At 45.0% G+C, this 24,618-nt stretch overlaps 1 protein-coding gene across 2 annotated transcripts; it reads right to left on the bottom strand.

Annotated features, from left to right (window-relative positions):
* Positions 1 to 179: 179 nt before the first annotated feature.
* Positions 180 to 23,866, bottom strand: tfg (trafficking from ER to golgi regulator). Of its 2 annotated transcripts, none has more exons than XM_048999364.1 (8): positions 23,742 to 23,866; positions 20,793 to 21,008; positions 19,203 to 19,286; positions 13,059 to 13,205; positions 12,367 to 12,531; positions 11,869 to 12,015; positions 1,253 to 1,324; positions 180 to 1,096 (listed from the first exon to the last, which is right to left on the bottom strand). In XM_048999364.1, exons 2-8 carry the CDS (start codon positions 20,974 to 20,976, stop codon positions 681 to 683), a joined length of 1,215 nt encoding a protein of 404 aa, XP_048855321.1. In that variant the 5' UTR covers positions 20,977 to 21,008; positions 23,742 to 23,866; the 3' UTR covers positions 180 to 680. The 2 variants fall into 2 exon arrangements, with proteins under 2 accessions (XP_048855321.1, XP_048855322.1); XM_048999365.1 differs by having other exon boundaries at positions 12,367 to 12,528.
* Between the last annotated feature and the right edge of the window lie 752 nt (positions 23,867 to 24,618).

The raw sequence follows: 24,618 nt of genomic DNA, 5'->3' as shown, positions 1-24,618 counted from the left end.
GCCAGGCTGTCCAGAAAGAGCATCTGAAATTAGCTACAGCCAATCGCACACAGCCATCCACCCAGCTACAGCCAATCGCACACAGCCATCCACCCAGCTACAGCCAATCACATGGTCTTTCAGTCACCTAAACACACAAACAAGTACAGCAGAAAAAAAGTAACGTACCAGATGCATGATGCTGGGTCTCCATGCCTTTATTAGCTCAGAACTTTATTGTTTATACAGAACACCTACCATTGCAACGTGGGATCCCGATTTGGTTATTAGTAGGAAGGCAGTTCAGAAGGAGAAATAAAAGGGTAAACTATACTTAGAACTAAACAACTCCACATCCATTCTACATCTCCCAGTTAAGACTCATTACATACTTGATGCCTATGTAGTGTTTTAAAGAAAGCAGATTCTCATAGCATACAACACCATGGTGGCAAATGTGATTTAAAAAAAAATGCTCCTTCTTTACATAATTATTATGTAAATTACTATTTGGTTTCCTGTCTGTGTGTTTTGCATCAATGTTGGAATGTGCCATGACACACAGAAGGGCGGTCCGTCTTGTTAATCAAAGGACAAATACGCAATTAAAAAGTTTAACTGGGGGGAAATCATCAGACCCACTGCATCTTCTGTACTCAAAAGAATGATATGGGTCACTTTAAGGGATCCGGTTTAAATTCTTACCGGTACCCAGGCCCGGGTTGGGTATAGCCCTGACCATACGGCTGGCGGTTGCGAGCATAAGGGTTAGATGCTCCCGGAGGAGGGGTCACCGTGCTACCTGGGGGTGGGGTGTAGCCTGGGCGGGGCTGGTAACCTGGGCTGGGTTGGGAGGTGGGGGGGATGTTGTAGTTGGTGGGCTGAGGTGCCTGGGAGGCGTAATTTTGTGGGGGAAATGCCCCTGGGGGGAACTGCTGGACTCCCTGGGCCTGCGGCTGGGGGGGCGGCTGGCCGGCAAACCCTGGCACGGGGGTGCTGGCCTGGGAGGTGGCCTGAGAAGTGGGTGGAGCATAGTTCTGGAACTGCTGCTGCTGCGGCTGAGGCTGCTGCTGCTGGGGGGCCGGCTGGGGGGCCCCGGGCTGCGGAGTGTACCCGGCTAGAAAGGGGACATGGAGAGGGCGGGGGGGAGAAAGGCAGGTGAGAAGCAGAAACCCAGGAGATACGCCAAACCAGGCATATAGTACACAGCTAAAAATGGAACATTCCTTGGGTTCACTAACAGCAAAGCATTATGGGTAAGAGATGCTCTTACCTTGGTACTGCACACCATACTGCTGCTGGGGTGGGTACCCTCCTGGGGCCTGGTACTGCTGGTACATCTGACCTGGAGGGATGCAGAAGAGAGACGTGAGACACCAGGTGCTAATCAGGTCAGCCTGGAGAGATGATTTCACACCCTGGGCACAGAAATGGCTTCATTTACACTGTTAGAGACCCACAAAATCGAACAGAGAATAGGTCTGCGGGACTGAAATCTGCCATTCTTGGTTAAATGTCAGGTAGTGGCTGAAAGTGAAGGTCTTGTAGGTTTTAAATGCTGAGGTAGCAGAGCCATTTGTCCATCTGTTTGTTTCCTTGATTGAAAGAGGCCCCTGGACAGGATACCAGTCCATCGTGGAGCAGATACATGCAAACATGAATGTATGAAAAAGTTACAAAACAAAACATGGAATGAAAACTTCAGAAACCAGTTACAACATTTTGGGGGAAAATCTGGCTTTTCTGTAACCCCACATTAATCTTCGACGCACAAACTGCCACGAGGGTGGCAGACATCTTCACGTTCTGTTCTTGCAAAAAGAAAATGTGCGAGAAACCAGATTTTCAGAGAACCATAAATGGAACAAAATAAACCTTAACTGCAGAAACTATGGGGGAGGGGGCTGGGGAATCAGATCAAAAGGCAAAAGCTGTGAATGTCTCTTACACCCCCCAACTCCAGAGCGGAATCCCCTACAAGCACACACACACACACACAAAACACAGGACTCCGTCTGCCAGACAGATCTGGGGAATTTCCTTTAAGAGCACAGCATGTCTGTCTCGGATAATCAAAGGGGGATGACAATGGCGGACTCGTGCCTTCAGACGTTCAGGGCTGCCAAAACAAAAACTGGTGTGAACCGTAATCAAGCGCAGAGGGCTCACACACACACACACACACACACACACACAGGGCGCCTTTTTCCTCCACAGCACTTGTTGTCCTTACAAAACTGCTCTCCAAATCAACACTTTCCGAAAGCAGTGCCAGATTGGGTCACATGACCGTAACGCTCAGAGGAGAAAAATAAAAGTAAAACCCAGGATATATGGGACCTAAAAAGGTCAACAGTACCGTAACCATGAACCAGAGACAACAAAATATTAAACAAAAGCGGTGCTTATGTCCAAACTGAGCAAAAATATTTTAAATCACTTCTGCTCTGGAATTTGTCTTTGGGATAAAAATGGAAAGTGAAACAGTTGGGCTCCAGGGTGTTCAGACAACAGAGAATCTGAAATACACCTCGCAGGCTTAAACTAAGGGTATTTTATAACTACATTTAAATTTAATCAGCTGAAGACATGTAGGGGATTTAAGTTAGGGCAGGATGGGTTAAAGGCTCACTCCTCGGAAGTCCGGGTGATGCTTCCGGAAAGCGCATGGTATTGGGGGGGGCTGCCATAAGCTCAATCTCACTGTGGGCCAGATGGAAGCCGCTATAAAGCACGTTCCTGGGAATGAATAAAACAGCCTACAAACAAAAAACCTTTTTTGCATGTAGAAAATAAATGTGCACACAGGTAGCTTAAAGGTTTGCAACTCTGAAAGAGAGGTCAATTTTAAGGGGTCATCTCTGGGTTACCACTGATGCCCCTGTACATTGCAATTTTCTTAATGGTGGTGGGGGGCCTAAAAATGATGACCGATCCAAATTTCAGGATCTCCTGGGGGCATTATTCGGAAAATGCTAAGTGCAATACCGACATTTCTGAACCGGTTGTTCCTTCCACATCCCAGGGGACGTTAGCGTCTTCCAAAAATGGGCAGCGCTTGTTTGATCTGGACAGATTTTTGCTGCTGAACTCTCTGTATAATAAAGTGCCCTGAATTAATGGCTAATAAAACTTTTCATCATTCACCTTTAACTTGGATGCTTGTACTGGCTGCTACGACGACAAGGAACACAGTCTGAGCTGGGAAATATTAGAGAGCATCAGCCTACTGAGAATGCCGATGCTAGCTAAGCTGCCGTGACATTTAACAGGCGAGTGCAATAAGATCACACAACCCCCATCTCAGGAGAGCCACCCCTGCCTGCGAACCAGCTGCTTCAGGACCTTGCTTTTGGGAGTTCCCGAGAGAATAAAATAACACTGGATATTCCAAAAGACATCGTTTAATCAGGGTTGGACTCAGGATTTACGCCTTGGGCCAGGAAGACGCACTGATGTTCCCAGATGATTGTTCGGGCAGACGAAAGGAGTTGCAGCAAACATTTCCAAAAAAATTCAATCTGATGTAGTTGGAGGGAGGGTCCTACAAACTGAGTAGCATAAATATTGGCCTATCAGAGAAAGGGGCATTAATTCTCTGATGAATCATTGGCTCAAACTTGGAAGTTTACATACAAAAGGCCCTACTGTTCATACAAAATCACTCTTCACAACAACGCCAAGCAGCATGGTAACATCTCCCTATTGTGAGAACCAAAGGCACATCAAAGCTGGCTTCTTGGGGGCTGCTGCTTGGGGACGTACCCATCGGACTGGGATCGAAGGCTTTACGACACCCGTGACAGATATTGATTACAGGGAGATAAATACCGCTTTTAAAAAACGTTACATTGTTACAGTCTCCACTCAACAATGCTGAAAGGTCAGAAGCATGAAGGAATGTGCCAGAAGGGGCCAAGAAATGTCCAAAAATTAATAAAACATTCAGCATCACAGATACCTATTCTGTAAAAACATTGGATTTCCAAGAAGCGTAGAGCTTCATTCCAGAAAGGAATCGGACGTCCCCAGGCAATGAGACCTCAGTGGAAACTGAGCCACAGCTTAGAACCGTCTACGCCCAGACCAGGAACCGTTCATCTGCCCTAGGAGGAGACCCATTAAGTAGTCACCTAAAGCCCAAAAATGACTTCTGACAAAAACTACTCTCCATGTCATTGGATAGTGGAGTTGGATAGTGCCGCTATCCTCAGAAGTGCATGTGGAACGCATTATGATAAAGCCGAGCTCTTTACTGGAGCCGACGCTATGGTGACGAGGAGACGACATACAGATTAACGTGAAACTGTCCACACCAAAGTCAATGAATACAAGCAAGTGTGTGACCTTACTGACCTCCGGCAGTCAGAAATAGCAAGTGCAAGTTAGTCCCAATTCAATTGGACAACCCCCTTCCTAAACACTTGTTATAGAGATTCTGCACCATTTGCAAGACAGACTTCATACTACATTTTCATCCAATAACGAGGCTGACAATCTGAGCTAATTCTCTATGGTCCCAATGAACCAAATATTGAAGAAAACAGGCTGGGTGACAAGCATTTTGATGATGACCTTCCAGTTCTGGGGGGGGGGGGGGGGGGGGATCTATGATTCACGGCAGTCTCTCACAAATGGCTGGACCCTATACTGTTATGTCATTGTGACTTTGACAAGGCAGCAGGAAAATCATTAACATCAATTAAAAATGGCATATGACAACCTATTGGTGCATTTAATATATGGAAGTTGGCTATATTCAGATAAATCTGTCACTATATCTTTGAATCTTCTCAACCCAACTCACCGGAACACCATCGCGGCTCATTGCTGCTACAACAGCACAGGGCACTGGGGGATTATGAATGATTTGGGTTTGAGGTCTGGCCCACAAACCACTCCAATGGCTCTATGGAGCTCAGGAATCTGAGGTGAACCACCACTACTCCTACTGAGAGCTTTTTAAACTTTATTTTATTACTTTAGATATGTGTTTTGTAAACACTGTACACTCTGCTCAACTGTGCTTAACTAATAACAGATCCAAAGCTGACAAACTGACGAATACAAAACACTACCACACTGCAGCTTATGACAAACACCTGCATCCAGACACCTCGGTCAGATCTGTTATTGCCCAGGGCTGCCTAGAGACCATGAAACAGCAAGCAGGGAGAGACGTACCAGCTGTGTTCACTTCAACCAGACCTGAAAGCCCCCAATAACCAGTCAACCTCAAAATGCCTTCTTGAAGGTCTGGGCTGTCATGTTTGCTGTGGGTGGTTTGTGGGCCGGGAAAAACTCTATTGAACTTTAACCTGGAATTACACAGAGAGAAAGGATCTCAAATCTCTCTCAATGCAGCCGACTCCAAAAGGGTGAGGTTTATGTTATTTTTAACACCCCATGGGCATAATGAGAGCGTGTGAGGCTTTCCTTCTCTATATCTGGCATGTTGCATAACCTGGGTTAAGGTCATAAATCAGGTCTCCCACTAACGCTCCGAAACTTTGAAGTGCATGATGAAACGCAGTGGTGGTTTATGGGTTCGTCTGTGTTTCTCGTGGCTCCATGCGAGCTGCACTTCCAGAGTGACCTGCTGTTTTTCCACCTAAGGGGCTTTCTGGCCCACAGGCTTCCTCGCCACTCGCCGATTCCCCCAACGACTTCATAAATTGAAGCCTACTAGTTGGAAATCAAAACACAAAAAAACCGCAGTGTTCCTGTTGGCCAGAGGATGGGATGGGGTTGGTTAAAACCATAGAGATGCTAATGCCAGCCATGTGGTTAGTTTAGCGGCAAACATAGCGTCTCCAGAGCCAGTGGAGCACTGAGATAATGAGTGAGGTCTGGAAGAGGGGAACATATCAGGACCAGACTTCCATTCCTTGCGATAGTGCTACAGCAGCCTATTTTTATAAAAACATTCACGTACTAGACGCGAGGGGAAATGGAAAGAAGACATATCCGCCTAATCAAAAGAGGCATCCTACAGAAAAAACTGGATTTGCCGGTCAATGACAGGGTCCCCTCTAGCAACCCACTGTGACAGTCGTGAGACATCATCAAATGCAAGTTTAACGATATTTTTCCAGAACCTGGTGGCCCTACACGTATTCAGTAAAAAGTGAAAAAGACTTGCGTCCAAAGTGTTCCCTCTGGTCTAATCCCTTGCTTGAGAATTATGAAAGGACAAAATCCGAATTCATCTGCTCTGACTAACTGCTTTTATCAAAACTCCTAAGGTAAGTGAACAGAGGACCATGTCCCACTGATTTATTCTCTTTGATGGCGGTAGAAAGGACAAGCTTAACAAAACAAGGGCTCAAGTAGCGGTATGTTACTAGGCTATCATGCTGAAGGTCTAGTTTGCTAACAATATACAAAGTGCCCACTTCATTTCTTTGAATTACAGACCAGATGAACCTCTGCTGTTATTCGTTCATATCCTATGAATCCTTTGAAGGCAGAACATCTTGAATAATCCTAAACCAAGCGACACTGGCCGCGACCACCCTCCCTGTCATTTCTCATGATGAACAATTTGAATTTGAGGTCGGTAAATAAGCTGGGGCACCCTCCACCACCAAATAAGAGCCAAAGAAAGGCAGAGAAATAAATGATGTTCCCTGCATGAATTTTTAAGCAAGCCTGTTGTTTCCAGGTAACCAAACTAATGGAACCAAAGCAGATATGATAGGATCTTTCGCCCGGTCTCACTTGAAAGGTTTGATGGAAAGCAGAGGTATCCTCCTCTCATTAGAGTCCAGGGAGGAGACCAGTTCTAAGCTCATTATCCTACATCTATGCAGCATATCCTATGAAGGCAGAAAATCAAGACCTCCTTATCCACCCACTGTCTGATTTCTTCCGAGTTTGGGGATCTGTTTCTGCTCTGTCAAACAGACTCTGAGAAGACACCAGAGGACCACCCCAGCAGATAACGTTTTTCATTCCCCAATCTTACTGCTGTGTGTAACTTCCATACCTCCTCTTTCCAAGTGAACAAGAGGTAGGACAAGCTCTACATGACCTATCCTCAGCTGCCTCTCCCTCCAGGCCATCCCATGCCCATCCCTCCACACCTCTCCCTTCTTGCACAACTCCTTCACCCTTCAAACTTCTACCACCTTTTTAGTGATGGACAAAATAACACTTCATGACCAATTGATTATACTTTCTGACCCCACTAGATGGTGCTTTCTGTTCAAAAAGGATGTACAAAAGGATGTCCCAAAGCAACCCAAGAGCACCATCTAGTGGGGTCAAAAAAATACAGCAAATGGTTCATGAAATGTCATCCTTTCCATCCCTACACCTCTTATATAAGCTAATACCATCAGCTGCCATAGAGCCAAGATGCACAACCTCGCAAATGGGACTGGATTGAAACTAAACTTATAGGCCTGCGTAAGTAAACAGAAAGGCAGATCGATGTCCAACATTTGTTAGACATCTCATAATTCTCAACGTTCATGTCTTCTAGCAGGTAGAACTGGTGCTGATGTGCATTTGAATTATCAAAATCAAAGGGAACCCTGAAATCCTCACTTGTTTAAATACCAAAATCCTGAGAAGCATATCAGTTCGCTATACATTAGTCTGCATTTACAAATTTCTGCAGTTGGAGTGGAAAAAGTTTTAGAACAACATCAATACTCCATCACAAACTGTGAGAAATGTGGTGAGGACAACCACTTCATCATCAAACTAGGCCACATTCGGAAAGACTCAAGACTTCCCAAACCGCAAGCAAAAAAAATCACGCCAATGAAGGTGCTGATTGGCTGCTGGCAGAGAAGCGAACTCTCTAACTGGCTTAAAGGCACCAAGCTTCCTCAAAAGGGACCAGGGACCACACAGTGACAGACAGACAGACGAGAGCCGAATATGAACACAGCAGCTTTAAGAAAAATCCGAGGTAGTGGAAAGATGACATCAACGAGTCCATTTTGAGGAATTCCATACAAAGTGCCAAGTAGGGAAGTGTGCAAAAAAGGGGGTGTCAAGGCAGCATGATTGAAGCCGAAGTCACAAAGACAAACAGCAGCTTAGTTATGACAGAGTGGTGACCTCACTTGAGCTGCTACCCAACCAGTCGCACATACAACCGATTTCCATTAAGAAGACCAATCAAAATGGTTTGACTTAACAACTACACACTTTCTCCCACCGGTGGTCATTTCAGAGGTTGTTCTTCCATCTGAACCCGTTTAGTTTTGAGGTCCAACTGCTGCTGAACCAGGAAGATTCAACTCATCACCAAAGCCTGGATTCTAAGACCCTCTGTCGCATAAGCAGCAAAAACCCAAGAATATTTAATCGAAAATGCTAATGCCCACAAAAACAAAATACTACTGTGGAAAAACATCTAAGTGGAATGGAAGCAATTAAAATTAAGACTAGAACACAATCCCATGGTAACCGGAGAGGTCGTCAGAAATGCTCGATAAAATTATTTATAAAGCCATGGGAAATTGGGGTAAACTGCCGGCACCCAAGTCTGCTTGCCTGGAAGGAGACAAATGTGGGAACTCAAATCATGGAGCTCATTCACCATGTTCAAAGTTCTTGGCTATTAGATTAATCTAAACTGTACTCCAGTCACGACACCAGCTCAGTTGCAGACTTTTCTACCCAAAACCTGAGGTGCACTGTGGGAAACACTGAAAACTAATTAAAAACTAAAAACAGAAACTGTACTTCTATGTGCAGAAGCACATTATCCATCTGCTGCAGACAGCAAAAGGTGGCAGGTCCATGCACGATTGGGCTGAATCAGCTCTAAGCAGGGCTCCAGTGTCCTCCGACTCCAAAAATTTAAAACAACCTTAAACGGTAAGTAGGAAGCAGTCTTCAGTGCCACTCATATCAAGTGCTTCTCAAATGTGAGCTCCTGCCTAGATCCTGGCCCTTGTAAAATGTCCATGGATAAAAGGCTTCCACCAGAACAAGGCAGATAACAGGTTCAGTGCAAAGCCAGATGGTGCAGCTCAATGGCACGAGGTTTCCGGAGTCCAGTCTCTAAGACAGAAGGCAGACACCCATCGGAAGAAGAGTCCAGGGCTCAGAGAGCGGGCGTTGCTAGGCCAGAGCACCATGACGTTACTCTATAAAAAGGTTCACATGTACATTCATGCCAAAGCAGTAAGTCCTTTGCAAGAGCCGTCATTACTGGATCCTAATGCATTTTTTCTTTTTTGGATAAATGGATAATGAGAACGGTAGACACCTACAGTCTGGGGGAGGACATGAACCACTTAGGGCAGGTGCGTGAGCTTCTGCACCCTCACTCAAATGTTCTAGGTTCATTGTAACTTGTGTTTTGATACTCTAAGAACACGTTTCTATAAATGTTTCTTGACTGGATGGTTTTAGGATTTCGATGCATACGTTATTCAGAGCTCTTACAAATTCCCTAAAGTACTTTAACTTTACAAATTTGCACCTTGTAAAATCCCGATAAAATTTATTACACGTATCTACACTTACGACCTCTATGCACCTTGTTCAATAGCAACCAAAGTATGCACAGCATCTAAGCACAGACTGATCAGTTCTAGGGTCACGTGCACTGAAACTATCTCCTGAAGAAAGTAAAGATCAGCTCAAAGGAAGACTAATTCCATAAAGTTTACAATTTAAGTACCTTCCATTTGTCACAATCTTTTACCAGACGAATCTTTCTGTTTGAGCTCTTCCTGCTGAAAAGCACTTAATCTCCATGTGATGAACAGCATGAGCAACTGACTTGGACTTGGAACCCAATACGCTCAAAATGAAAGGCTCAGAATTGCTGATCGTCCTCACATGAAGCTGATGACGCTCATAAATCAAGTCGGCGGTTAATGAGGCCCAAAGCCCACGGCGCGATTAAATCACCAGTGCACACATCACATTTGGACCCCCGCCTGCTTCGGGCTCTCTGTATGCTGATGGAATTAGCAGATACCACAAGCTGCAGCCATATGGAGTCGCCCCATGGGAGTAAATGTGCGTTTTTTTGGGCTAATCGAGAGAGGGCTGATTGATTTGCATGTATAATCCCTGGATAACGGGGAAACTGTAGCAGCCCTGAATATATTATTTCGGGCATGCAAGTTGTGTTCCAAATGCTTTTGGGAAATATGGCTGAAGAGACGAGACAAAAGCAAAGGAAAAGCATGAGAGCCACTCATGCCGGACAGTGTTTACGAAAGCACCGGCAAGGCTTTCCTACCAGCGGGGCACTGAGGAACCCCTCCGTTCTCAAAATTGACGTTCCCAACCGCAAAACCATGTGCCGACTCAGTCAGCCATCTACCGAGTCGCAAACGAGAGCGGGTAGCAGTGTGCCGAGGCGAGAGCCGCAGAGCCGGGACCTGCCAGCCCGCCGTCTCTGCCACCAACTGCCCGGGGAGGGACCCCGACGTGACCTGCCAACACCCCACAGGCCCAACGGCGACTCGCCTGGTCAGAACGTTTCCCTGGATGGAGCACGAGGGATACTGAGATTAAGAATGTGAAGTCTCAGCTTTTCCATGGATGAATTAGTAGAAAAACATAAAACAACCTTCGACGACAAAAACAAAAAATATGGAATGCCGAGGCAGTACAACCTGCAGAGCTCTTGGAACATATTAGTAATTTATATTAACAATGCTTGTCAGCAAAGTATAAAATACTGCTGAGCTGCTCACCTGTACTAATGCTTATGTATGTTTATGTAACGACTGTGAACCATTTTTTTCCAGAGACTGACTCTCTTCAAGGGCACCTCTGTCACCAGAGAGTCATTTTGCCTTTAGGAGGCACAAGCCCTGGGACCACACAGGCGAGCAAAGGGCCGTCATGCCTCGGTCTGCACGCGCAGCCGCGCTTCCCGAGTCACGGGGCAGGAAGTCTGACGGCTCAGCTGCGTCTGAGCTCATTGAAAAGCAACCGCCGTGTCCGGGGGCCGCAGTTATCTATGCCAGTCTGAGAGGAGGTTATAAATTCGGTCACAAAAACAGGCACATTGCATGGCAACAGTGCTGGGCGGTATAGCAGTTCATTCGGTAGTGCGGTTGAACTGCTATACCATAGGACAGCTTCAATAGACAGCAAATTATGTAACACTGTTCGCTGTTACAAAGGGTATGGCTCGCTGTGTAGAGTGTATTGACAGGAGACCTGTGTTCACTGTACACACCCTTCTTACTAACACTTAACAATTCTCCACATATAACTAACAGCTCTTATCAAGATGACAGTCATAATCAATAAAACATGTCGCTATTTAACAAAATATAATCTAATTAAATCTACAGTGAAACAATTATTGAGCCAAGTACTCGGTTATGATTAATAAAACCTGTCACTATCAAGCTGAACATACATTAATAATCATAAAATATGTTAAACTACCAAACTAATTGTAAATGATTTTTTATAATGATTAATAACTTTTTAAAAGCGGTCATAAACGTATTTTATCGATGTAAATGCTGGCTTCCACATTAACGTTGAACACACACACACACACACACACACACACACACACACACACACACACACACACACACACACACACACACACACACACACACACACACACAGCATTTGTAATTATATCTTAATCATCATACAAATAGCATGTTTACTTTTTTGGATTGCATTCACAGATCTTCATGGAGACTTGAAAACTCGTCACCACAACATCAAAACCACAGGTTTTAGGGGGACATTTGCTACTCACTACGTAATAAAAACCTAACGCACGCATACACAAAGTGATGTACCGTAAAACCGACATAATCTTTAAAAAAACAATGCTGTGATACAAATTTTTGGTCATTTCACTCGGCAACACATGGCATATATCTGAGTGCAGACAATGACGGAGTTGTGGGTTCTAAGCATGAGACTCACCTTCCATGGCAGCAGGGGGTGGCTGCTGGACCCCAGCATAGGGAGCCTGTGCTTGGGGGGGCACCCCAGGTTGGTGGGCGGCTGAGGAAGAGGAGGCAATGCTGTCAGGGGTCCCAGAACGCTCCTCGGCCACGCCGCTGGGGGGGCCTAAAGACAGAGACGCAAGGGGTTATTGCAGAGGACAGGGGGCTTCAAAGAGGGAAGAAAACCCCACTTTCACGCACAGATATGACAGAGAACTTTGTTTACATGAGCGATGGCCGATGGCACCTTGCCAATGACACATGATGGCACCTTGATGAACAGGCGAACAGCACACAAAGCAAGATACTACAAACCATCTTTTTGGATCTCCAGGACCCTACATGGACTCCACACAGCCACTTAATGAGCTGCATCAACTAATCAACAGCCAATGTCTTTGATGGTTATATGACTGAGACCAGGAAAGGGGAACCAACCATCCCAAGTCTAAGAGAGCAAAAACAGTCAGCTTACCTGAGACCTGGTCCTCGGAGAGGCCGAACGAAGAGATAACGTTCTTGCTGACCTCGTCCTGGTTCCTCAGTGGGTCGAAAGCAGACATGCTGGCAGCACTAACCGGCACCGCTTGCTTAGGCACAGAGTCTGGGGCCACGGCCTTCCCCTCGCCTCCGTCCACTGCTTCCAAAGGTGATTAACGCATAATGGCAAATGTATGTATGCACAGGTCATGAAGCAAATCAGAAATCAGGGGAAGATAAAATACTCTGCAGACAAAACGGCAGATTTGTGAAACTATCGGTTTTGTGAATTTTCCTCTGTTCATTACAGAGAAGTCTGGTGAGATAGATTAAGGGAACCACAAGGAGGACCTCACAATATTAGCAGACTAGCTAGTAGGGGCACTGAATATGCCAATCCACCTGGGCTTCCCAGCTAGGAATAAATAGGAATAAAGCATAGACCTGCTTCCCAATCCGATCCTCGGGGACCTACAGACAGTCCATGTTTTTGCTCTCTCCCAGCTCCCTGCCAGACAGTCCACATTTACTGGGAGCTGGCGGGGGAGCAAAAACGTGGTTCTGCGGGTCCCTGAGGACTGGGTTGGGAAACACTGATATAGAGAAAAGTACAGACGTCTCAGAGGTCCGTTCTACCGAAAGCTTACTGGGGAGGCATCAGCGCCCATCCAGCAGGTGCATAAATACCATTATCAGGTGTACTGGCAGCCGGACCAGGCTCTGCCGGTGGTTCTAAACTGTCCAACAGTCGGTTGACTTTGTTTCTCAGCTCGATTAGCTCCCGCCTGAGGTACTTCACCTGGCTGGATTCGAGAGGCCGGGGCTGCCCATTGACTGCAGATTGAAGGAGAATAGACAGTATTAGAGATGGCCAACCACCGGTAGCCAGATTTACGCAACACCACAAGGTCAACCCTGCAGCAGAATGAGGCCTGTAAATATATATGGATATACGGTGGCCAAAAGCGTATGGGGAGACGCGCCCAGCATCACCAGCGAGTGGGAAATGGCCACCAACAGAGCCCCAGATTCAACGTGCACCATAAATCTGAGAAAGTGAGCCGCCTATGTGATTTAATACAAAATATCCGTCACCAAGATCTGACCCTTCCAATGAGAGGATAGGAGAGATGGAATCTTCAAGCTAACAAATTAAACCCACAAAGACCCTTTTTAAAGATTAAACACAAAACATATGAATAGAACTGTATCCAGGGATGGACATAACTGGTACGCAAGTACACATTCAAAGCATAAAGCAATACATGCGGAAAATTGTCATAACAGAGCAAAAGCCCGGGCAGTTCAGTAATTTGCTTACATTTTACAAGAGACACAAAACAGCAACTTTTAACTCTTATGACTGAGTCTGACCTTCAGTTAAAGGTTCTCAAGGATAAATCAGATCATTTAAGTCTTGCATGTTACCAGTGACTGACGCACACATGAAGAGCCCAGTCCAATCAGATACCCGCAACACTGACAGAGGGGCATGATGTCTGATGAATCATCATCTTGTCCTGCCATCTGGTGTCATGATACTCGCCTCATTGGACATTCGTCCAAATGGAAGCAGACTTACAATGTGGGCCATACAGTATCATTTCTCCTGGTGAATTCAGGGATCTGTACCCAAAATTTTTCAAAACTGAACCTCTGAGGACCCTGCCAACGCTCCTCTCCGTAGTTCAGTAGGCTCATATGGTCACTATTCGCATTTTAATGGCAGCACCACAAGACTAAAGATAACTGGGAAGAGGAGATAGCTTTGGAATATTGTTCACGAGCGCAGAAAAATCCCAGGGAGGCTCCTGAAGGGCAAACCAAGGCTATGGCAACCCCTGACGCCAAAACCGCAAGGCTCCAGGCAACATCTTACCCCTAAGGTCAGGCCCACAGTACGACTGGCTTGGGGCAGCACTTACATTTTACGGCTGAAAAGGAGGAGGGGGGAAAACACTGATTCTGATGGAAAGAGGAGACTGCAGAATGTTTTACTGCCTCGTTGGAGACGTCATATCTTCACCTAGACAGGAGCTGGCTGCATTTCTAGCGCACTCTGGTACTGTACTTTGTTATTCCAGACTGTGAAATTGCTACCTTTTCCATATGGTAACGTGCTTTTGTTTTCATTCCCTTCAAACCTAAATCTCCAAATCATACCAACTAGCCAAATCGGGTAGCGGTTTTATGGAGATTCTGCGCCTGTTATTAATTAAACATCAACTAACTTAACGGTCACTCCTTCTGGATCATTCAGCGGTTTGGATCATTACAGGAGTATCAGAAGGTTGTCAAAGTTCACATCCAGTCACTTCCTGCTAAATCTGAATTGCTTCACCAGGTGGCACATGCCCCTATGAGCCTGTTGAGTCTCACAACAGGACCTCCCTCTGGATGGTGACCTGAAGACGATGCTACCAGGAAAATGCCAACGCTGGTCATCGGTGATACTACGCTTCCATCGGCTCAGATACATTCTGTATGTTGCTGCTAAATCACTGCTTTGCAGCTACTAAATGTTAATAAACACAACTATCCATGCTCTGGGAACGAACAGATGGAACATGCTGCAAACCACTACCCAAACGTATAGCCATGATTCACTGTATACAGATGCACGAGGGGTAGCAGGTCAAAGTCTCAAAAAATCATGCATTAAATCCTCCAAATAAATGGAACACTTTAGCATCCGCTTTGCTACGAGGAGCAAATCTGTGGCTTTGGAAAGGATGTTAAAGGACAGGGGGGGGGGGGGGGGGGCATGGAATAATTGATGGCACCTCTTTTTTTATTATGGTCTGTAAAAGATATACGAAAACCGGCCATGATGGATTTTACGCAGCTTGGTTTCCATCCTCCACAAATGGGCCACAGGACCCCAAATGCAGGGAAGAGCTAGCGATCATTTCAAAGGAATCCAATAACTCTACATAATGGCCTTTAAGTCTTTAATATTTCCACTGCATGCTGCCGTAAGGACTTCGAATCAGAGTCCAGCAGAGAGTGGGGAGGACCCGGCACGTCCCCCACTTAAGTGAATGGCGGCTTTACTAAGCTACACAGGAGCTACCTAGATGGGGGCAAAAGCCGGGCCCCTCCTCTATCAAACTATATGGAAATTTTATTGTGGAAAAACCGCATGTGCATGAAAAGAGAAAAGGTGCACACAAAAACAAAATGTATCAAACCTGGCGTATGGACATACGGACACATTTCTCCTTAATATTCCCTTAATCTTGTGAATATGCATACAGTTCATCTGCCTAAGCCCGAGATTCTGCTCCACCCACAAATAACCATAAATAGTCAATGCAAATCATTACATACTTATGTATCATGTAATATAATGTATGATGATGATGAAGATGAATCCCAATTCACATTTTTATATGCTGTTTTTAGGTGGAGGCCGAGCTCACTGGGGTGGATCGTTGGTGTGTGCATAGGTTATTTCCATGGTTTTCCCACAGTTCCTTGCTTTACAATGGGTGTTGCCTTTTCCCTGATTAACCCAAAACGTTGCCTCCTTCTGAGTTTCCGTAAATTTATGATTCCCCCCCCCATATTTTTGATAACTCTGGGATTTTGTGTGAGAAGCTGAAAACCTGGGGGAATGGGTGGCACAGAGAAGGTTGAACTTCTTGCTGTAGGACAATGTGGCACATTGGTGAGAAATTTAGCAAAAATGAGCGAAGAGGATCAAAACGAACAAGAACTGCTCACAAAAAAACCGTTCATCTTCAGCTGTATGAAAATATTCTGTATTCCAGTGAGACAATACTGAATAAAAGCAAGTGATTTGCAGGTGCTGCTTTGTATGTTTACAGGACTCGCTGCAAAACCACCAACTTATTTGATAGACTATTGGAAGATAAATCATAGCCAAATATAACTATTTTCAGGTAAATTTCATAAAAAAAAATATATATAAATATTGCAGGATTAATAGCAAAATCTTTTTGCAATATCATGCAGCCCTAATTTCTTCCACCAGTGTTTGTAGGGCATGACAGCTCTCGGAATGAAGCACCACAGACGTCCGAGGGGGAAAAAAAAAAAAAGTGTTTCACAGCAGGGTTTGCCATAAGAATCCAAAGTTCACCTTGAATTCATACATCTTGTAAATTTAAAGACTAAATGTTAAGATGAAAACAGGTCCTGCAATATCATCGGAACTGTCTAACGTGTGCATGCCTGTCGCCCTCAACACTCATCCCGCTGCTCAAGCTGGGGTAGCTAAGGGCTGTAGGTCCCTTCTAGGTCTCGGACATTGACATGGTGCCGGCTCTGGGTTCGCTCTCACATGCCAGTCTGTATCCTTGGGAGTCATGGTATGTGGCGCCCAATTACAGGCTGGTTCCAGGATCTGCAGTCTCTCCTTGCCATCATGTGACCTCATTACCATGGCACTGGGCTTGTCAGCCCAAACACACAACAGCCTCTCTTATGGAAGAATAATCCAAAATAACTCCCCCCTTATTATCTTTATATAGTGTTAAAAAAAGAAAAAAAAAAAGTTATCCAACATGGAAGATGAAAACTGAACGGATTGTACTGACTGAACAGGAAATGGCATCATGTTGCTACTGGATAAAGAGGAAGGCACGCCTACTGCAAAGGAGAGCTGAAAGAGAGCAGAGTAATTCAGGGCAGATGAAATGACTCCAGCCCCTGAGATGGCTGACCCTGCGCTCAGCGTGCAGAATGCGTTCCGATCACACCGCTGTCTATCTGCTTAAATCATATGTGCATACGGGAGCAATTTTTTTAAAAGCATCAATCATGAATTATGGGTTATCCCAACAGGGCTCACTTATTGAATCAAATTCATATTCGCCACATTGCTGTATGGATGTCAGGAGAACAGATTGGCAGCTTGAGGGCACAGTTTGGGATGAATGCAAGGAGCTCGCCCTCCCCTCGCCACCTTCGGCCAAAGGACCGTGGCGTCAGGTTCTGCCGCTTGCGGTCTGAGGGTTTCTGCTCCCTCACCCCTGAGTCGCGGCTGGTCTCCCTGGATACAGACTGTTGTGTCTCCGAGTTCCTGCATTTCATTTTCGTAAGAAGGATGGAGAAAAACGCGGGGGATGAACATGGAAGCAAGCAGCGATGTCTACTACACCAGCTACACTTGCTGGATACTGACTCAGACCCTAACACAGCCCAGAGAACAGCACTGACACAGTGCAGAACACCAACAGAGGACAGGTAGCGCACCATGCAGGGGCTGCCAAGACTGAAAAGACACATTCCTTCTTCAAAATAGACAGGAGGACATTCTCAAAGGCAAGAAAACTGCATGTAATAATCCCAATTAAGCTTACATATACGCAACATGCTAACAGCTAATGGTATAGCGGAGATATGTTTTAAAGGAAAAACCACACAAACCAGCGAAAATACTTGCTACCAGCTTGGAAAACCGGGAGTCTGGTATTTTATGATAGAATAACTCAAAACGGACCTTTTAAAAGATAGCAATTTCCGCCCACAACCATATTAACTAACGCATTCAAAGACTTGTCAGCACTGCACTCTTGGTTTCTTGGTGTAGACAGAGCCTCTGTTTAGCCACAGAACTGCTATTAAACTGATTTAAGGCAATACTCAAGAGTCCAGAATCCTTATTTAACTGTTTTAATCATTTTGGCTCCCAAAGGTTTCGATATGCAAGGGATTATAACCCCCCCCCACCACACACACACACACACTTATAAATACTAATGAATGCATTTTCCAGTCCATTCTCACACACGCTCACATTAATCAGGTGAAATTCACTCAAGATCATTTTCCACTTTTGGATAAAATCCACTTTCCCCTAATGATTTTGCTGCTACTCACCCAAATAAATTTAGTATGTACACTAACAACACTGGACTGACTCTCCTCTCTTGGGGATAAGATTTCAGGACCAAAGCTGGAGATAAATACTAAGTTGACACAGCACTGATTGCTGGTTCCATTTGGATGAACCTGCAAACTCCAGTTCCTTCAAAGCCAAATTGGACGGCGCAGTCAGACGCCCATGGCAGGCCATAAATCCACCTTTTCAAGCATCATTCCCTACTGGTCAGCCCTTACTCCCATACTTGAGATCAGTGTTTTTCAATTCACTCCATAGAGATCCACAGTCGGTCCATGTCTTTGCTCCCTCCCAGCTAATCCAGTTTTTGCTAAGGTAGCTGGTGGAAGGAGTAAAAACGTGGGCCGTCTGAGGGACGCTGAGGACCGGATTGAGAAAACACTGCTCTAGATGGGAAGCACCAGTATAAAAAAGGGGGACGGGGGGGGGGGGGGGGGGGGGGGGAGCACGGTGCAGGAGCATGAGGAAAAAAGGGGAACAGGTGAGCAATAAATACAGAGTCCGCTGATTATAAAATATTTAAGACAGCTGAGGAAGCCTTGACCGTTCCAGCGGGGTAGGAACCCAAATGTGACAGGAGGGCATTTTGGAAGGGTCTCTGCTGTCCAACCTTCAAGGAGAACTGCCACCGTCTTTAATTAAGAGACACTGGCATGAGAAAAGCCTCAGCATACTACAGCCTAAACGCATTCTGATAACCAGCACATGACCCCGTCCAACTCCCCAATCCCCTCCCATAGATCAGAGATCAGCCACCAAAGCCTCTTTGAAAAAGAACCTTCTTTTGAAAACAGTTCTCTCCTCAAAATTAGTCTTTCAGGCCACAATGTTAACTTCAGATGCACAAGTTCTGAGTTAAGAATGGCAAATATACAAAATCCATCAAATAAGAACAATAACTGCTGTGATATAGAGCATCAGCAGCCTCTCCTGGTAGACAATGGAAGTACAGTCAAACTTACCGAACAATGTAAGCTTGAGTATACGGCTGCACTGGATGGCAAAGGAGAGGTCTGAGCTGTCGAAAATGGTGATGAGATCATCATCTGTGAGAAGGAAAAAAGTCTGATGTGAATGGAGCAACAAATAACTTACCTCCCGATCCAGCAGTGAGCACAGATATGAAGCTCACAGACTCGAAGCTGTTTCCCGAGTCCATAACACACATTTAACACTTTTGACCTCAATGCCTATACAACAAGAATGATAAATGCATTGACGTTACCACTATTCTTCAATCCCAAGCTCTGCTGGGAAATTCACTGGATAAAAAGTAAGCAGGCCTGCCTGAGTCACACTAAAAGCAGGCCTGCCTGAGTCACACTAAAAGCAGGCCTGCCTGCGTCACAATAAAAGCTACAAGCAGGCCTGCCTGCATCACAATAAAAGCTACAAGCAGGCCTGCCTGCGTCACAATAAAAGCTACAAGCAGGCCTGCCTGCGTCACAATAAAAGCTACAAGCAGGCCTGCCTGCGTCACAATAAAAGCTACAAGCAGGCTTGCCTGCGTCACAATAAAAGCTACAAGCAGGCTTGCCTGCGTCACAATAAATTCTGCATGGCATTAACAAAAAAAAAAATGGACACTTTAAAACCCCACGGTGGGTAGGGTAACAAGGTGTCGTCAATGACTGACTAACTGAACATTTCGATGGTCACCCTTATCAATGCCTGTGGATTCCAGAAGAAAAATGGGTGAGCATAACCCTCTACATCAGTGGCTATAGAAGCACTATTGCGGGCATCTTCACACACTATCGCAGCCTGGTTTGGTTCGGGTGATGCCTTGGATGGCCAGTCCCTCCAGTGGATCATCAAAACAGCAGAGGAATTTGCCAGGACCACTCTGCCTTCACTGCTGGACTTTTACAATGGCCACTGCATCCAGAGGACCACTGGCATCGTCAAGGACCATCCCACAACATCTCTCCTCCACTGTCATCTGGTAGGTGTTCCGGAAGCCTCAAAGCCAGAACAGTGAGGCTTTAAAATACTTTCCTCCGCTCAGATATTTAACTACTGAATAGTCTGGCCCCTTTCAGCCTCAGTCTGCATCTGGTAAAAGAACTGACATCCTTGGACTCTATATAAATCTATCTACTTATCACACATTCTGCTTCAATGCCAAGCTTCTGCACCAGTTTGCACAATCATCCCTATCAGTCATATAGTTAAATATGTGTTTGTCTTAATGTCAGGTTTTAAAATGGCACTTATATTCTGATGTCTTAGTGTTTATTTTCAGTTTTTTACTTATTTGCACTATGACCAATGAGAATGATATTTCAGCTCAGCGAATGAATCCATGCATCACACAGCTGAAGCTAAATATAAAAGATACTTTGACTTCAATTTATCATGGGTTTCAAAGCCTTGAATCTCCTATAATTAAATATAAATTGATTTAGGGTAAAATTCAGTTTGAATTATCCAGCTGACAACAGTAATACAGAGGAGTTTCATAAGGAAGCCATCGAAACCGAAAGTGAAAGTAACCGGCTGCCAGTGCCTGTCACTGTGCGCCAACGATAAAGGCTCCCAAGCAAGGTCACCTTCGTCTTTGTACTTGATGGTGACCTCATCGCAGCTCTGCAGCTTCCCGCGGAACACACGCTGCATCATGAGAACCAGCTCATCGTAGGTGATGTCCTCGTTGTGGATGGGGATGCGGCGGATGTCGTCGCCCAGCTGCGCCTTGATGATCAGCTTCCCACTGAGGTCCAGCTGCCCGTTCATAGCGGCCCCCTGGTCTGGCTGCTCGCACAGTACTGAGGTGGAGAAAATGGAAATTAGAGAAGCACTGACCACCCAAAAGTTCTTCCAAGGTTCCCTAATACATACAGTCAGTCCTGCTTGGGGTGGAGTGGTGGCTTTGAGGCTAGGGATCTGTGCCAGCAATAGGAAGGTTGCTGGTTCGAATCCCGTGAATGCCAGGAGTGATCCTACTTTGTTGGGCCCTTGAACAAGGTGCCTTAACTTGTAATTGCTTTGTCCTTGGTATGACGTTAATCTACATCCAGCCCTATAAGGAGGTCCTCCAGATTACAGGGAAATTTGGGGGCTGGTGGCACTCTAGCCTCCGGAAAGGTGTTGGGGTATCACCTGCCACCCGGCTGCATTAGGGTTCTCATCCGAGGTGGTGTGTTGCGTGGGGTGTGGCAGGCATGCATGCACACGGCACAAATACAACCGATTACGGTACGCGGAGGGGTTCTCTGAAGTCTAAAAACCGGTTCAACCAATTTACTGAAAAGACCTGGTTAAGATTACTGTCGCTCACTTGGATAGCAGTTTTTTCAGGCAAGTAGTGTTTCTTGATTAAATCATGTCACATATAATTCGAGTAATGCTTCTCTTTCCAACTGAAAATTGCAGAATCACAAATGCGATTCCGCATTGTATTGGACTTGGATACTAATATATAAATGGTGTTAGAACAGATTAGCAGTGCAATATCACATGTTGTAGCAAGACTGTATTAGAACATTAAAAGGACTACATTTCTGTATTATTCACTAGCTGTGTTTCAAATCGCAAACTATGCATTGCTGGCTTTTACTAAATACAGCTTACTAATCATAAGAACGGATCCTGGCCAGTATACATTTTTGCCATCCACACAATCTGCTCCACAACTGGGACAATACCCTAATACTGCAGAGCATAACTAACTTTTCGGAAGCATCCAGAACTTTTACTTTGCACTTACACCTCCACAAGCTATGATACAAGAAAAACAGTATTTTACTCTGGTGTTAAGGGGTACAAAGGTACCATTATACATTATAGAGCTGGTATGTTACAGGAGAGAATATGCACACAAGCCTCAAAGGACTGTTTGCGTGACACACTGGCCTCACAGAACACACCCATTTTACAATGCAAGTACTGATATCTGAACATATACTCAGTAAGCAGGAATGTCCAAAAGCATCATGAAATCAGTGAGAAGGCCAACCACCCAAACACATAAACCAAGGAACAAAGTGCCAGTAAGAGTGTCAGCCATTTCAGAGTGGGCTTTGCAGGTCAGAACAAGCTTCGGGGAAAAATAAGAAAAACCAGTCATTCAATATCTGAAAAAACGAGAAGCCAGGCGAGAACAAATTGAAGTTCTGAGGTTCTTTCGTGGGCTTCATTGCATATATTTCCACACAAAATTGCTATCACTGCCAAAGTACGGCCCAGTTATATCAACACATACAGGAGTATCTGGACAAAATGCTTCTGACAGACGGCTGTCCAACACCAGACGCATTATACTCGTCTGCAGCCTCACTAGGCTGATGTGCAATGCCACACACTGTTTGGAGTGCTAATCTGCGCCTTCAAGGGGGCTAAAGTTCAGATACGGCCAAGTGAGCTGGCAAGAGCACGCATCACCAGCAGTGACAGCACACCGTGGAACTTCTGATTCATATACGGGTTACTGCTGATTTAACCTCTGAAACAAAGAGGACAGGTCCAAACTGGTAGTAGTGGTTGCCAGTCATTCCCATAAGTATGGCAAACACTTAAGATTGAAATAACCATGAAATGTAATACGAGGATCACTCGGTAATACCACGCAGCTCAAGTCCGTTTGGATTGGCTGAATTAGTAGCAGGAAAACCATTCACTCATCCATCCATCCCTTCTCCCGTTTTGGGTGCTATGGCTTGAATGTCACCAGCTTCAACCCCCACCCAAGCTGATGTTCAGCAATCTGTGCTCCAAGCATGACAAAATATAGACTCCTTCAGTAACGATGACTCAACAGGTACAGATCAATACAAACTTCCGAGCATTCGGAAACACATCCACGACGAAACTAGGCAGGCAGCGAGCCCCGCAGCACCGATTTAAAAATCAAACGTTATAACTGGAGGCGAGATCCTCCGTCCGGCCGATCAGCTCTTATAACCATTATTTAATAATGCAGAAACCAGCCGTCACCCTGGCATTATATCACATGACTTAATTCGCCTTAGTTATAAGTAAAACTAAAAATCGAAAGCAACACGCCCTTTCGCGTTAACAGTCGATCCTTTTGTTTCGTGGGTTACTCCACTTTCTAATTTTAAAAAACAAGCCATTACCACCGGATATAGCAGGTGCCAAATAGTGCTCCTGCGCGCGGACCCGACAGAACACGCGGTACAAACCGGTCTAAGTCAGCAGCTCTACTTCCTGCCAAATAGGGATCCATGGCCTCTTCTCAACAACCCTGTCCTTTTAATTTAGCTAGTTTTAACAACTCGAGCCGCACCGAAAACCCGTAAACGTGTTTAAACGTCTGCAGTCGTATCGCATTTATTTTCTGCCAGTTCAGATGACATTTAAATTCCCTCACAGCACCAGTAATGACACGTAACTCTTTTCCTCCATTTATGACGGCGTTCCGAACTGGTCTCGTCGTAGGTGATTCACGCAGACCGACGGCTTACAATATAATTTCCCACTGCTAAGTCCGACGTTCACGGTTACGATCACAGCCGTGGCGAGATCTCAAATCCACCCACCTTTGAGCGGTCCGTCAGATCCGAAAGATGTTCTTGGTGCCGTACAGGCCGTACCGAGTCGCTTCTGAACACCAGGAAGCGTCTCTTCAGCTGGACGTGGCAAACGACGCCGCGCATGCGCATTTGCCTACTTTGGCCGAGAAGAGGGACGAACGCTGATGTACTGATCTTAAGATGAAAGTTCATTCATAGCATGTTCATATTACACGTTTTAAATATATTTGGGACCACCAGATGCCCCAGATATGTATATTTAGTTGATTGCTACTGAGAGATAATGTTTATCATTACTTGGATAACGTACTCTTCCTGTTGAACATTCATTTTATGCATTTCATGTATTTAATGTTGTGTGTTGTTTTACCAGAAATATGTATCGTGAAATGTGATTTATACGAAGATTTTTAATGAAATGATGTGTCGTTTCTATTTGCGGACCCCGCTCAAAATTACGAATTACAAAATGACATCAATTTGTTATCCCTTTAATACTATTCTGCCACAGAATGGGACTGGACCGAAATAATAATAATAAAAAAAACCGATGCAAAGTCACCACTAGATGGCAATGAATCAAAAGATCTACTTCAGTTCGTACGAATTAAAATATATAATGCTGTTTTATATACAGAAACAAACATTTAATTGTAATTTGTATGCATTTATTTTATATTACGAAAAAACGAAACGGAAACAACAAGACAATCTGGAATACGATCTAAGTATTCTTAAATAAAACCTTATGACGCTCACTGACTTCCACAATAACAAAACGATTAAGCAGAAAAGGTTCTCAAAACGTGTCACTTTGATTTATTTCGTGGTTCGCGATCGCATTTATATGACCATTCTTTAGACATGTCTACTGTTTACTAGC

Source organism: Brienomyrus brachyistius, unplaced genomic scaffold, assembly GCF_023856365.1.
Source record: "Brienomyrus brachyistius isolate T26 unplaced genomic scaffold, BBRACH_0.4 scaffold44, whole genome shotgun sequence".
Classification (NCBI taxonomy): Eukaryota; Metazoa; Chordata; class Actinopteri; order Osteoglossiformes; family Mormyridae; genus Brienomyrus; species Brienomyrus brachyistius.
Note: the sequence above shows the minus strand (reverse complement) of the source record. Positions and strands in the feature narration are given on the sequence as shown.

Bases quoted from the DNA above. Each gene is read 5' to 3' on its own strand.
- tfg (XM_048999364.1), bottom strand. From the start codon at position 20,976: ATGAACGGGCAGCTGGACCTCAGTGGGAAGCTGATCATCAAGGCGCAG. The intron at 19,287-20,792 runs GTGACCTTGCTT...TCCTTCTCACAG, and splicing joins CATCAAGTACAAAGACGAAG to ATGATGATCTCATCACCATT. The intron at 13,206-19,202 runs GTAAGTTTGACT...TTCAATCTGCAG, and splicing joins ACTCAAGCTTACATTGTTCG to TCAATGGGCAGCCCCGGCCT.